The 16,569-nt window shown below is 33.3% G+C and overlaps 1 protein-coding gene across 9 annotated transcripts in view; it reads left to right on the forward strand.

The window, feature by feature from the left end:
- LOC148620424 (uncharacterized) overlaps positions 1-16,569 on the forward strand; it is a 112,654-nt gene that overhangs the window by 18,064 nt on the left and 78,021 nt on the right. For all 9 annotated transcript variants that reach the window (XM_088581305.1, XM_088581308.1, XM_088581304.1 and 6 more), the window contains 12 exons: positions 2,850-2,976; positions 3,507-3,649; positions 4,130-4,263; positions 4,621-4,824; positions 5,473-5,675; positions 9,328-9,452; positions 10,789-10,954; positions 11,617-11,750; positions 12,936-13,069; positions 14,530-14,706; positions 15,969-16,201; positions 16,410-16,540. In XM_088581305.1, the coding sequence (XP_088437431.1) occupies positions 2,850-2,976; positions 3,507-3,649; positions 4,130-4,263; positions 4,621-4,824; positions 5,473-5,675; positions 9,328-9,452; positions 10,789-10,954; positions 11,617-11,750; positions 12,936-13,069; positions 14,530-14,706; positions 15,969-16,201; positions 16,410-16,540 (1,911 nt within the window). The remainder of the gene's footprint in view (positions 1-2,849; positions 2,977-3,506; positions 3,650-4,129; positions 4,264-4,620; positions 4,825-5,472; positions 5,676-9,327; positions 9,453-10,788; positions 10,955-11,616; positions 11,751-12,935; positions 13,070-14,529; positions 14,707-15,968; positions 16,202-16,409; positions 16,541-16,569) is intronic.

Below are 16,569 nucleotides of genomic sequence, written 5' to 3' on the forward strand. Positions count from 1 at the left end.
ATGATGTTTCCATAGACGGTCTCCTTCCTTTCATACAAAAATCTCTTGGACTTCATCACATTAGAACCAAACTTTATTCTATACCTCTTACTCTTCTACACTCCCTTTACAAAAAAAGTCTTGACACTCCTGTTTCTGACCCCACCTCATCATTATACAGACTTGTTACCATCATTTTGGATATTGGTTTCGACAGACTCTTTAAACCAGTTTGTGTGAAAAATCAAGATGAAGAAAAACAATCATTTCTTCCACTACCTTTGTCAACAAAGGTATAGATGCAATTAATTTGGCTAACATCCTCCATCACAAAAACGTTACCAACAAAATTCCCCTATATTTCAAGGACAAATCCATACCAATTATTTCATATTCCTATACTTCACCCATTGCATCCAAAATTTTCAATTATTAAAGGCTATTCCAGAACCTCCAGATTGAGGACTTCAAGCCAAAACAACCTGACTGTTCTTGCAAAAACTCTCCATTCAAATATGGTCCTTCTAGTCACGTCGTTACGAGAGATTTAACCATCATCGAAAACGAATCTTTGCGTAATATCCTTTCTAAAGGTCCCAAGTACCGTTAACCACGCTCCATAAATTGGAATTATAACTTTAAAGTTCTTATGGATGCCGTCGAGGACTATGCAAGAGTAATCAAGGGAACCAAGGTTATAGCGGTAGTCAAAAGAATGTTATCCAGGGACAAAGACCAGACATGGAAAACAGACACACACAACAAATAACATAAAGTAACTAAAATAATACATACAAAGTAACAAAAGCAAATGAGCAAATGGATAAAACGAGAACAAGAAGACGTTGATTCTCTGTCAGAGTGGTTAAAGGCCGTGAGGTCTTTAATTTTGAAACGAATGAAAGTTGTATATAGGTCAATGAGTGCCAAGGCTACATCAATTTTCAAAGATCACGATGTAGCAAAAACATTTTCTACAATACATGACAAATATGTTGTCGTACAGCAGACAAAGCCCAAAACAACATTGTTTTTGTCTGCAAAACGTTTTACATCCAATGTTTATTATCAGAGGTAGACGTAGAAAATAATGGCAATGATAAGACCTATACTGCTACCACACTCTCCAAAGAAGAGATTGTGGAAAACCATAATTCTGTGCTATCCTCTTTTGGTCTCTCTACCAAGGACGATGATTGTGATTTACCGTCTATGTACTGGATTCCTAAACTCCACAAGAATCCATCGCTCGATCTGCAAAATGTACCACCAAACCTTTTTCAAAACGTTTAACTTCTACACTCACAACTGTCAAAGAGGGTCTGCACTCCTACCACAACACTTGTTACTCCCGTAGTGGTATTAATTCAATGTGGATCCTGAAAAATTCGAAAGATCTTTTGGAGGCAATCAGTTCAAGACATACCTGAATATAATCGCATTAAAACCTATGATTTTTCAACACTGTATACTTTTATTCCCCATACTCAGTTAAAATTCCGTGAAAACTGACTTATTCAACGGTTCATATCTTTCCTTTCCTCGTTTGTCTTCCCCGGACTTGACTTTTTATGAGCAACTCGGCGGGTGTTTCTAGAAAAGGAGAGGACGCTTACCCTGCCGGTGCACCTGGTCCATGCTCCCAGTTTTTAGTGGAGTCCGAGTTGCTCATTTACTTTTGTTACTTTGTATGTATCATTTTAGTTACTTTATGTTCTTTGTTGTGTGTGTCTGTTTTCCATGTCTGGTCTTTGTCCCTGGATTACATTCTTTTGATTACCGCTATAACCTTGGTTCCCTTGATTACTCTTCCATGTCTGGTCTTTGTCCCTGGATTACATTCTTTTGATTACTCTTTCACTGATGCAAGTAAATGATTACAAAGATTTTTTAAAGAGGCGTCTCGTGGGCGGGATCCTGAAACTAAAAAAAGGAGTTGCGGGATATTATTAAATAATTTTGCTCAAATTTTACCTAAGTATATCTGGGTTATGTGTACAATATTATTCTATCCGAAATAAAGGGACTTAAGAACATGGTTATCGTTTACCGATGAATTTCAATTTAAAATGTAGCTGAAATCGACATTGACATTGTCTCTTAGTACATGTATATCACAATGATTATATACATGACTTCAAATAGTAAGTATTGATATATACAATTGCAACTCCATTAAAACGTCCATTAGATACATTTCTTGCTTTGAGATTGTACAATAACATATGGTCGTACGTATTTACGAAATTGTTTGAAAATTTATCTTTTTAACTAGATTTTTGTAATGTGACACCGTTCACACACCTTTGAATGGATCAAGACGTCATTGTGCATGCTATACGTTTCACTTTGTCATTGTCGAAAATACGTATAAATTGTGTCCCAACTTAAAAAGATTAAATTGTTATCTAATATCTCTTGGTGTATTTTTGACTTCTAAACATATATGTCTTGAGTCATTGTCCCAGGTTTGCGTAATTTCTTCATAAGAATGTCTTGAAATTAGAACAAAACTAAAGAAGATGGTAGAAATTGTATTACACCGAGTATTACACTCACAATGTTCGTAGTTTTTTTTTTTTTTTATTGAAATGCTTATAATCAGGTTTGAAAATTACACTTGAATTGGAAATCTAAATATTTTACCATATGATTTCAAAGGGCAGCAAATTTAATATGCACATTTGTATATAACTGTTATTTTTGCAGAAAGGGAGAAAAAACTACTCTTAATTGCCTCGACCAGTCTCGCACATACTACATAGTCTAACGTGTATCTTCTTCTCCACATATATATGCCCTAACTGCACATGTATATGCTTTGTAAAATGTGCTTAGTGGCCACTCGTTATAACATTTTTGTTTTTTAGGTTCATATGCTCCCCACGCCATGCCAAGTGCCGGACTGGTGCCATTTTTACAGTCTTCCATATGTAATATAGATAACAAATGTGAAGCCAAAGATTCTATAGACGAAAGGCTTTCAAAGGCTAATAAGTAAGTACGAAAGCAAACGAAAAATGGGGGAGAATAAATGTAGAACTTTAATTTTCATTGTTAATGTTTTAATTATAAAGATCACTTGTCTTGAAAATTAAAGAAAGATAAAAGCTGGACTTACAAAGAAAATGTTGAAACATTTCTATATTTCTTTTTCAACTTGTATTATTTTGTGCTCTTTATCACGGGTGTTCAATTTTAAAAGCGCCTTGGAATTTGTTACTGTTATGTAAATTCAGGCTCATGCATATATACCGCCTCCTCTTTTGTTTGAACCCAGGCAGAACTGATATCATATGATCAATTTTGGTGGATGATTCTATATACATGTAATATGCTGAGGACGCTTACCATACTGGTGTAACGGGCCAAATGGTCCTGACCAAGAAAACTTTCTGTACTTCATTCTAAACATTGTCTCTATCGTTATCTAAATTTTGTCAGACGATACTAGTATATGTTTTTACAAACGATTCTTCACTATGAAAATAATTTCAGTTTCTATTTTAATTTCTTCTTTTATTCAGACTATCGAAATTAGTATCAGATGTTGAACCATTCATTAAACAGGAGAGTACTCTGAAAGCACTTAGTTCTATAGAAACAGCTAAAGATCTAGCCAATGCTCTTGTCGATCCAGCAAATAACATTTCAACTTCAAGTTTTCTTGGTAAGTAACTTTAGTTTTAGATATAATTTATCATAAATATACATGTATAGTATGACAAATTCATGTTATAATTAGGAGGTGTTTGTGGTTCATATCCAAAAAGACAGTCAAATTCTGTTATTTAAAGATTTATTTAATATATTGGTCATAAAGTAGATCTCGCCATTTTCAAGATAGAAGTACTTCTCGCTAATCTGCTCACCAAAATTATACCTCATCAAAAATCGTTGTATGATAGCGCAGAAAGAAAAATATCAGCAATCTGTTAAGCGTTTTGTCTATAAATTTCGGACATGAACTTGTTTCACAGTAGAGGAAGAAAAATCGGTAGACCAGTATCTTCGCTTTTTAGGACGAAAATTATGATTTTGTTTAAAGTTCCCACTGCCCAGTTTCTCATTGCATTTATGTATTTCTTTACGTATACGGTACAATTTTGTTTTAGTATTTGAAAGTATTGAAAAATTCTGTATTTTTCAGGAAATGATACTTTAAAACTTAGAAGCTTTTTCAAAGACCCGGGAAAAGTGAAACAGATATTGGTGGATGGTTTAAGTGTCATGAGTTCAGATGTCGCTGATTCATTTTTAGATTCGACTGTAAATGTTTTAGAAGTAAGTTGCAGAGACCATACTGGTATAAATGATAACTATGAAAGTCATAATATAGTGTTCCACGAATCCGTATTTCATTGTTATAATATATAAGAAATCAAATAAATAAAACACTTCAAAAATTCAATTTCAAAAGTGGAGCATGTTGTGTTTGTACATTTAACAAAAAACAAACAAACAAACAAACAAAAAACAAACAAAAACAAACAACAAAAAACAAACGAAAAACAAACGAAAAAAACACACAAAAAAACAAAAGAAAAACCAAAAACAATGAAACAAAACCAAAAAAATGGGACGATACGAAAATGTGGACAAGTTTCTTTGAAACCTAAAATTAAAATTTCTCCTTTTCAGTTGTTGAGTTCATTAACAACGGGTTACATTGATTTCCGTGGAATAGTATGTGATCCAACAAAGTTGAAAAGCTATATGTTTTTCCCAAAAAGTACAAACGTCTCAGTGGTTTCCAAAGAACTTTGTGATATCCCTGATAGTGCCATTCCTGGAATCACGGAACTTGTTCAACAGCAGATAGACATTGCTTCGATTTTAAGAGTGGTGAGTTATGCCATGAAGCTTTTATTCTTAAAAGGGTTTTTAGACCTATAACTTAAAATTATTGATAGAAGCAAGTTTTTTTAGTATACTATACAGGTTTTTACCCTCTTGATACATTTAATCAATGAGTTAAATATAGTCTACTAGAAAAATCCTAAATTTAATAGAGGGTCAAAGTATAAGTCACAGTAAAAAGCCTACATTCCATTCTGATTTTTTCGAGATAACTTGACAATTGCTGTCTTATTCTTCTTCTATCAATCTTATGCAAAATGAAAATTACTTTTAAAGACATGGTATTATCGGAAACTGTTGACCCGACAGACAATTTTAACTGATGAACGGCATTAGTATATTTTTATTTGATTTTCTATCTTTATTTTATTATGTTATACGCATATATTATTTACTTCAATATTAATATTGATAGATCATATTTAATTTTGTTTCACGTTAATTCACTGATGCGCGGTTATTTGAATGTGACATCGGGATTGCATCACGCTTTTAGAGAAATTAGCTCGGGATATACTTCATTATTTTTTTTTCAAGAAAAACCCGCGATCTTTCAAACTGCAGACGATTTTATCATATGATTTAAAACTTGTCAAATATGACTGGTTAATTTTTTTGTTATATTAATTCCAGGCTAAGTCCTTCACAACTTTGACAAATGATTACGTTCTGAACGATGCGATAGACGATATTGCTACAATGATTGATTTGTTATCCGGGACGTCGAGTCTTGGTGGATTGTTTGGTGCCGATATTGAAGGGATAAAAGCAATGCTTAACAATATCCCAATGTATTTGAATACCTTGAACACATTGAACAAGGTGGACACGAAAAGGTGAGACAAAAATGGGGAAGTTAACCGATGAGTGATGTAGTCTCAACAACACTACAACATAGCTGTGAAACGTAGCTCTAACAATTTTTTTGTATTTTGTTAATGTTAGATCGCAGAATCCAAAAAAAAAAAAAGGATCAAGAGCTACGATTTCGCAGCTACACTACAACAGGACAATGCTTACATGTATATTTGCTTGATTGACTACTACATTCAATATGGATTAGGCAATGCCTAAATCAGCAAGCACCGTGAGCTTTACCACACATGTACCGTCTGTGCTAGACATGACAAAGGAGGGTGGGGGGGTCGACACGGATGTAAATTTTTGCTTCACATGTGTAATGTTTTTATTTGTATTCAAGCAGCAACCGAAATCAATATTTTATTTGAAAATCTGCCTTGTTAATTAAGGGGGAGTTTTTTTCATTAAATGAATAACTTTAATTCCCCCCCCCCCCAAAAAAAAAAAAAAAAAAAATTCCAACCCTATACTCCCCTTTTCCCTTGCTTTCAAAATTTAACTTTATATAGCACTTTATATTTTCTATCCCTTAAGGGCATCTCTAGCAACATCCATTTCAGTTTTGCAAAGAAAATGATTGCCTTTCCTATCTTAGAAAAGCTATGCTTCGATTTGGATAATACAAACAGAGTTTAATTTTTTCCAAGGCGGGTTAAGTTCTTGACAACAGCAACAGTGGAACAGCGGAGATACATGTACGTACATCCATGTGTTTCCTGAAGTTTTTAAAAACATCACAGCTGCTTCTTTAAATAAGTAAAACAAATGGAAAAAGACTTGAAAAGTATCAGAAATTTATTTTTACTGAAATGTAACCTATATTTTTTTATTAGTTTGATTGAAGGAAATGATGAATTTTCTCCGTAAGGACAGTCACTTTTTTGTTACTTCTGGGATATGACTTTTTTTGTTAGTATATTTGGGAACCTTAAGGGAAATTTAGAAAGTACATGTAATAACCGTAGAGTTCACAGCGCTTTGCGGGGCTCGCTATTATTAATTATCATGCTGAGCAACGCAATTCAGTATCCGGAGCTGTTTTCTGATTTGACCGCCTACTGGGATGGCCAAATGGGAAAACAGCTCCAAACACTGAATCCCAAAAGGGATTAAGAGTAGACCTGTTACCTGCAGGGTAATTACCAAGCATGTGTGACATTGAATAATGCAAGGTAAAGGGGTTAGAGTAGAGCAAAAGAAGAGTACATGTTTTTAGCTCTAAGCATGCTTTTTGACTATGCCACAGTTTCATTATGGTTCTTGATAAGGCACGTACACGCGTCCTGGATGCAAAAAAAAACTTGCAGGACACGTCTTCACAATATCAGCTGTGTCCTAACATCAGTAATTCATTTAAAAATCATTAAAACTATTTTAAAAATCGTTGAAAAAGTCTTGCTTTTTGACAACCCGGACAACCGGAAGTTTACAAAGTTAATTACACATGATGTTCATCCTACGATTTTTTTACAAAACAAAATTAAGTTATGTAGTATATGTTAAAAAAATGTGACAAATAATTTCAATCTTGTTTCTTTAATTGGAAGAATCATAAATCTAACAAAAGGTGTTAATTGCTGTCTTAACAGGTAAGGGTAGGTTTTATGATGGGTAAATAATCTCTGAGGAGCAATCACCTGACTAGGGTTTGACAATTAGAAAATGAATCATGATTGGATATACCTCTATTATATGAACATTCAATCATTTTCTAAAGATTAATTTCTACTCCACAATTAATTTGACAATACTGTCATTTTAACAGGTCTCAAATTTGTAGAACCACACATGTAAACAAATTTAAAAATATCACTATTAATTCCAAATGAGTTACTTCCCCTGCAGTTTTCACATTTCCTGTAATTTCAACAGCACATTATTTTTCCTTGAAGTTTTATTTGCAATAATTTAAAGAAGTCCTATTCATTTGAAATGGTGATGAATTAAGAAATTCATTGTCAATATTCTTGAATATTTATTACAATTCCTCATATACTGCACCTCATGGTTTGCTTTTTAATGCAAAGTAAGAGTTGCTCAGGTTTCCTTCTATCTATCCTCTAAAAACTACATGTATACAGCATAACACTGTCACATAATCTGAGTTAAGCTTACATGTATACATACAATAAACTTGCTGAACTGTAATTCTTGGATGTCAAAACTTGAATACTAACCCCCTTTCAACTGACATCAAGGGGAAGAAGGAAGTGTTTGCTCAAGCTTCAATGTATTCTCAAATAGTAGAAATTAACTTGAATATAAATAAAAGTTTTCTCATATTTTTTTAATTTGATAAAACTTAGGAATTTTAATTCGGTTTGGAGGAATCCAACACAAAAAGGGGGCTTACAAACTTCAATCTATTATTAATTAGTGCATGCACTTGTAGTTCAACTGAAAAAGGCACTATAATGCTATAGTGATTGTCTCATTCAAACATTACTGCAGTAAAACCCATGCAATTTGCAAAACATTCCTGGTGAGAACCCTGGTTAATGTATCACAAATGGGACAGTTGTAATTTTGAACTCTTTCTCCATTAAATTTTCATCTGAAGGAGAATTTGATCAACATTTAAACATTAAGAAAATGTTTGACTGACATTTCAAAAAGAACTTTTTTTTACAGTTACTGTAATTTACCTATTGGTCTAAGAGTAACTTTTTCCTGAGCCTATGTTAAAATGTTAATATTTATTGTTGAAATTGTTGTTGCCACAACTAAATACTCTCAATCATTTTTATTATTGAACTTTTACTTGGGAACATGAATAAAAGGAAAACACTTACATATAAAGACAATTATGCTCTTGTTTAGGAACAGTATTAAAGTAATTTATTATTGTCAAGCACAATTTGTTATCAAGCACTGTTCTGGGGGTTCTAGCAGGTTCCTATTAATAACATCTTAAATTAAAATTAAGTTTGTTTCCCTTTTGCCAACCTGAAAAAAGCCACCAGGTCAAAAAATTATTTTGGGAGAATCTGTCTATTCAATCAGGGGATTTTTTCCTTGTGTTCCAGCAATAAATATGGAGGTGTTACCATTTTGTACAGATAGAGACATACCAAGTCAGGTCACTCTGATAGACTAGATTTTTCAATGATTTGAACTTGTCTCTTTTTTTTTTACTTTTTCTTGGCTTTCCACATTTTCGGCCGCAGGTTGAACCTGATGAAGGTCAATCCAGAAAAGTGCTTCAGACGCAGTCAAATTTAGAGGCATCTGTTTTTTTATTTATTTATTCCCTCTGTTATAAATATTGAAAAAAGTTTTTAGAATAGGAGTAATAGATAGAAAGCTGTAAACCTGAAGTAGCATGTTATGTCTTTCAATTGCCAGTCATGATATGTCTCTATTTGTACTGTCAGAACATCACATTTTCAAAACCACAAAAAAAAAAAAAAACACCTGCATGCCTGGTCTGTCTCAAAATCATGACCGGGACAAAGGGAAAACAAAGATTCTTTTAATAGTGGCATTACCCCAACTTCCTGATTTTACAGCAGCACAATTAATCATTTTGAAAATAAATCCATGCATACATATAGCCCAGCTTAGGTTTTTTTTCACATGTGACTACATATTCATTGCAAACGTACATGTAGATTTTTATATTTTCAGTTTTGATGATGTATTAAACTGGGTTGACCCACTTGTTACAAGATACACTGATGACAAAGCAGCTTGGAATGAAACAAAGGCATTGTTTTCTTACCTGAAAGACATGACTGATGCAGTAGGCTCTGGTAAGGTCACTCTTTAAAACATCTTTGTTTACCAATGCCTATCCTACTTGGGGTAATTTTATGTTAGGTAGGTACATACATGTACATGTCCTGTATTCTTCTATGTATAGTAAGCACAGGGTTCTCAATTAGTTTTAAAGTAGGTGGGAGAAAATCATTTTGCTTAAAAATTTGAAAATTTATGTGATTTTTTTATGTGAAGCAAGAGTTCAGCCTGATCACACCTAAAAAATGATGTAAAGTCATGGAAAGATGTTGGCATTTGTTTATACACACCATCTATCGCTTTTTTAGTAAAAATAAGATGATATTTTTCTGTACTTGCACTGTGACATGCTTTGGTCAATGATGGCCGGAACTGTTGAATTGATTCTAAAACTTCCCACATACGGAATCCGTGATATGGAATCAGGACTGTGTTTGAAAAAAAAGGATCATGTACATTATAAAAGCGCCGAATTAACCACAATTAAATTTGTTTATTCATTCGTACTGTAGTGATCAAAGGTTTCTGACACATTTTTTTTTATGTATGAAATGTGAAATAACCAAACATTTTTTTTTCAATTTTATTTTTTTTTTTGAGCAACAAAATAGCCGGTGCCAATGTCAAAGAAGACGGCAAAATTGCCAGTCGCCGGTTCTTATTGAGAACTCTGCAAGCATACATTTTTGTATGTAAATGTACTTATTTAAAGTGTATTTATTTATATTGATACTCCCCTTTTCTTGGGAAAGGAAATTAGCAAAAAAAAGAAATATAGAAAATGATGACCATTGCTCAGGTGGAGACCAATACATGAACAGGATCAGAATACATTCCATGAAAATTGAAATATGTACATGTTCATGTACAGTGTATTACTTTACATTGAAAATGTTATCACAAGTACTTGTAATGCAGTGTACTTGTACATGATTCACTGCACACATACAGAAAGTAATATAGAATTGTTGCATGTGTATCAAAAACAAAAATGCAGGAGGTCAAAATTTTCATAGAAATTATTTGACATGGAAAGACGCTGAAACCTAGTTTTGATGTACAGCTGGTACCCCCATCTGGAACTTGGAAAATAGTTGACAGAATATGCATTGAAATCCCTTAGATAGTTTCCATTTCAAGATCTCAGAAGATGTGTGAGAGGTTGGACAAATGGTGCGGTAGACAGTAGTTTACTAAAATGAGATGCAAGACAGTAAGCATACCCAAGAGACTTTTTATTACTATGGTATATGCAAATGTACTCTAGTAAGTTCAGTTTCTTCTGCTTTACAAGAAAAAAATATACATACATGCTTTGTTTTTGAAAATTTCACTTTTTTATTAATACAGGTACCACAGCTAACTGGACTGCCCTTTTAAAATCCACCTCATCATTACTGAGTATAGTGGGTACCAACATGTCATTCCTGGAAAGTCTTAAAGAAATTCCTATTACCGATATTACAAACATGACCATGGAGTTGATACAGGGAGACATGTCATCTCTAGAGAGATTGTAAGTTAACAGGGTCTAAATCACTCTGAGGAATCTCTGTAACAACATTCCATGTTATTGAAAACTGAATTACACAGGGAATGTTAGTTGACTCCATGTAGTAACTAGCTTAGCCAAAGATCAAGGATTAAGTTTCTGATGCAGGTGACACTAAGAGTTAAGATATAGAAAACCTACATATAAACTAGTAAAAGTCTTTTTTGTCACTTCGAATTGATATGGACTTAATCATTTAGGTCATTAGTTTTTACTTTATTTTTGAAGGTTTACAAATGTATGTTTTAATTTCTTGTATCATATAACAAGAATAGGTATGGTGTATATGTCAAAGAGATAACAACCCCAAAGGGATGAAAATGTCAGCCCAAGGCCGCCATTGGTCTTCAATGAGTACTTAGGAAACACTCATACAACGTGGCAGGTTACAGCTGGCCCAAAAACATCATTACAGATAGGTACAGCGAAAGAGTTGTGCCTATATACTCAAATAACATAAAAAAAGGAAATAAAGATGAAAATGAAATAAGAATTACTGAGGTCACCTTGTTTTAAAAAATTCAATGCATCAGTATTTTCATGTTTATACAGTCTCATCACTGATGTAGAAAAAGGAAAACTTTATTTTTAAAAATTTGCTACCTTTTGCCATGATTTATTCTTAGATCCAGCCTGTCCTCTATGGAGATGCTCCAGAACATGCTAAATCAAATCTTTGGTGTACCGACAACACAGATGATGCTTGGTCTGGCTGACACATTTGCAGACATGGCTATGTTGGCCATGCAGTATGTACAAGGTACGACTACAAAGTAGTAGCCTCCATCTTTACAAGGGAGACATCAGTCTTGTCTCATCAATTTGTCTGTCAAAAACACAAAAATATCTTCATAAATAATTTACATGAATGGATTGATATTCAATACAGTACTCCCATTAATGTTCAAGAAAGATCTGTATTTTTTATATTTTGGGTATTTATTACAGCAAATAAGGGTAACAACAAAATTACTGAAACACTAATCAGATGCATAATTAATTCAAGTCCAAAATTAATCTCACACAATAGGTATGACACCACCGGATTAGCTGGCACCACAATGGTCCTGACTTGGTACAGGCATTTCAAACAAAATGGTGGGTTAAATCTAGGTTTTATAGCATGCCAAATCTCCCTCTTCTACAGGTGGTGCTTAAAGAGCATTTGCATGCTATGTTGTCATAATTGGTAAATCAGTGGTCAAATCTGCACAGATAAGAATTTGCAACCATTAATTTACTCATAGTTTAAGAAGAAAAAATTTGAAAAGAGTATTTTCAGCCAAGGACTGATATCTGTAAAAAAAAAAAACATTGACATGTACTCAAGTTTGAAAATAATATTTTGTGTTAGATTTTTATTTTTTATCTTGGGAACCTTCTTTATGTAGATTGTTGTTTAGACTTTCTTTTTCTTTTGTATTTTGTGTTTTCAAATTTGAACTCAGTCTGGTGCAGTCTTTAAAGGAAGGGGGAAAACATAGACTCAACCATTTAACTGGTGTTTAGTTGCATGGGAAATCACTAGAGTAGCATTTACTGACACAAACTTGGCCATAGATTTACTGGTGATAGGGGTTTCATTATAATTAGAATCTCTATTTCATATGTATTGACAATTGTTTCCCTATCTACATGAAATTTGGGTGTGGATCCCTGAGGATGAGCATGTTGGGTGTATGCCCCTGAAATTGTGAAGGAAAAACATTTTTTGCAGAAAATCTTGACTTTTCACAAATTTATTATCCAAAATTTTCTTGCCTTGCTACATTATTTTAATTTTATTTACATCCCCCATTAACCTGAAATCCTGTTATCTCCCCTGAAATTAGCCTCTACTATGCCATTCTGTATACAATACGTGCTTGTATTGTAGGTATGGAAACGAGCAATTAATATGTACTTAGAAATGATATTAATCTTGTCCTTATCTTCTTACAATTAGATACTCTTACCTCAATGGAAACTATGATGAAGAGTGACTCTGCAGTTTTGAATGCAATGAATAAGCTGGTTAACTATGGACCTAATGTTACCATGGAGGTCCTTGTGAGATTGCTTCATGTTGAAAATATCATGGTGAGATGTTTAGTTTGATATATATAAAAATGTCTAAATATGTTTCACATCACCAGAAGATGGTAAAATTTACATTGAATATTACGGAAAACTGATATCCTTCTTCAGCATAAAACTCGTAAAACCTTATGAGCATAAAACTCACAAAGTTCAAGATCAAAAAGGATTCAGTTGAATCACGTACGCTGTGGGTGATTGTATCTTTATCAAGGGCACACATAAGCAAATGATAAGGAGCCTGAATGAAAAAGCGGCATACCACATCCGCATACATTTACTAGGCAATCAGTAGGGGGTCCAAAATATCTCGTGATTCTCAAGCTTCTCTGCAGGCTTGTATACCATCATCATGTGGGATATTAGTATAGAGTGAAGTGACATTAATGGAGACCAGAAGTGTTTCAGGAGATAAAGGATTCATTGATTCCATTTTCCTCAGATAGTCTGTGGTGTCTTTTAAATATGACGGGAGCTTTTGAACAAGGGGTCGGAGATGGTAATCAACAAATTCAGAAATTTTTTTCGGTGGGGTGACTATTAGCAGAAACTATGGGCTGTCCAGGGATATTTTTTTGTGAATTGTAGACAGAAGGTAAAAACGTCCGGGTCTTGGATCATCTGGTTTTAAGTATTCTGTAACTGTTCTTCAGAAATGCTGTCATCCTTGAACATTTTGGTTCAATTCTGAAGTGATTTTTTCACTAAAAGATTTAGTAGGGTCGCTGGGTAGCTTTTTGTAAAATCTTTCATCTGAAAGTTGACGCATTGCTTCTGAGATGTAGTTATTTTTATCCATAACTACTATGGCACTGCCTTTGTCTGCTGGTTTTATAACTATATCATCATGGTTTTTTAACGACTGTATTGGTTTTTTCTCATCGGGCGTGATGTTGAAGAAAGATAGAATGTAGTTGTTGGATAAGTGTTTGACATCTGATTTTATTTTGTCATTGGCATTTTCTAGCGTGCAACATTTATTCGATTTAGGAGCCCATGGATTTTTCTTTTTTTTTTAGGCGTAGTTTTGTCCTGTGACAAATGTTATGTGTTCTGTATTGTCCGAGGTGTTTACACTGTCCCGTGTGCATTTGTGAAGTTGTTTACTTCTTAATTTCTTGGATTTAATAGCTTGGTGCTCTCATAATGTATTTTAACTACATTTATATCAGAATTTAAAGTAATTTTTTAACAGTAGACCAAAACCATATCCATATGCTTTTAAGTACTGTTTTATCATGGAGATTTGAATATGAATAATCCTTTAATTATATGAATCTTGACTTTAAAGCTTTTAAATGCATGATTAATTGGTACACTTAATTTTTCATTGACCTGTTTCAGTTTAAAAAAAAACACCCAAAAAATGTATTGTGCAATGTAAAAAATAAACATGCAATCCTTCTGCACAAAGCAAAAGAACTGTTTTTAGTCTTATTTTTAAGGTGGTTACTTTTTTACAGACTCTGTACAATAACACTAACAGTTATGTCACTGTATGTCATGGTGCAATAGCTAAAGTAAAAGATATAGACCCTACAACAAGGTCAACACTAGAAGGTGCTCTGTGCATTGAAACTGTTACCACTGCTGTCAATCAGATGGTGGCCACCATTGGTACTCAAGACTCTCAGAAAAAGGTATTTCATGTTAAAATAGTTTGTTGTCAATGTGTCTTATATTTACATACATTGCAAATATTGTTCTTGGTCAATTGATTAAAATGAGTTTCGTGTGAAATTCACATCAGCTTGTCACAAATGTATTGGCTTAATTCAGCTGAAAATCATGTGAAGGAATTTTGTCTGCATAAAGATGAATGGACAATTTAAAAAAAAAGAAACAAAAATCCTTTCTCTTGATAATTGCTATTGTAGCAATTTTTTAGTGGTTGATTTTACAAGAAAAAAAACTCCAATAGTAATAGGGAAGATGTTCAAAGGTGGAGAAATCACTAATAATTATTCCTACATAAAGAACCATCTTGTAGCGTTGGGTAAAGAAGTTTTGTTTTACGTTTTATACTTTATCTAAGAACTAAGTCAGGAATAATCTTCCAAGATTCTTCCACAATTTTGCTTAAAGTAAAAAGCCAGTATACAGAGGAATATATTTGAAAACAAAAACTGACCTCAAAAACCAGTGGCAACAGCTTCTAAGTGAAGGAGTATTATTAAGTATCAGTCTTTGTAAGAATCATACATATTCTGTAATATGTGATACATCCCCAAAAAGGCTACACATATTTATTGTTTTTATTAAGTTGCTTTATATGTCTATATGAGGAAATGTACACTCATTAATTCCAATCTGCCTGCTCTTTGGAGACAATTAACAATGGTTTATAGTTAGTGTCATTTACAGTAATCTCCCTTAATTTTGAATTCTACAGTACATTTTATGTGTTTATCTCCGACAAACAAAGGTTAATTGAAAAACCACATGTTAATTTATGTTTACTATGACATTTTAAACAAAATATGTAGGCTTTCCAACCATGAATCACATTTTGCATGATTCTTATCTGGAGTGCTACTGAACTTGATTCATAGTTATCATACTATTTGTTATATGCTTGTTTGAAATAATTATGTAAAAAGTTATAGGTGTGTACAAATGAAGTAAATATGTCGGTATTAATGCAATATATTTCAACTGTAGGTAACAAGACAAGCTAATAAAAGGTACAACTGCTACAATGTATTGCCAACCATAACTTGACTTTAGACTGTCTTGGGAATATTTACCTATAGTAATAGAAAATTATATTGGTGGGCAATAGCTCCTTAAGCATATCATGGGTAAATAATGATGCCAGAAGTTAATTCTTGCAGTACCTAGAACACAGCTTAATGTGGTGCAGTACTTGGAACATGGCTAAATGTTATTGTTCTTTTTGTAGATGGAGTCATACTTGACGCAGATGGACAAGATTCTAAGTTCTACTACAGTTCCTACTGATATGAAACTTAGTGATGTTTACCTAAAAGTTATGAATGTGACAATAATTTTTCAATCTATGATCAATTCTTCATGGTTTGGAAATGTTGCATCAGCTACAGGAATAGACACCCATGCTTCTGAGTGGACAAAGATTGCTATTGCAGTGTCTAACATGATGAACACACAAGTCAGGTACTATGAAAAAAATATTGTTTGTGTGGTAATACTTTATTTTTCTTACCCCAGAGGCCAAAATAGTAAAGGAAACTTGTTAGACTTTTTGTTCAAATAGATTTCTACAGAAAAATGTTTTTCTCAAGATGTCCTAATGGTGCCTTGAACGACCTTTTTTCAGAACCACCATCTGATAAGTCTTTGTCAGAGCCTGATTTTTTTTCAGTTTGCCTGTTGTCATAGTAACATTTGGCCCAGTTTTAGAAGAAACAGTGATGTGGAAGAGTATACAACCTATGTTGGTGTCTGCCAGTCTGTACATGGACTCCATGGTGAAACAGGTGGAACAGCTACAGTGTAAGAATTTTTGAACTTTTGAAAAGGTT

This window comes from Perna viridis, chromosome 4 (assembly GCF_037379345.1).
Source record: "Perna viridis isolate PV_CMFRI_1.1 ecotype Kerala chromosome 4, ASM3737934v1, whole genome shotgun sequence".
Taxonomy (NCBI): Eukaryota; Metazoa; Mollusca; class Bivalvia; order Mytilida; family Mytilidae; genus Perna; species Perna viridis.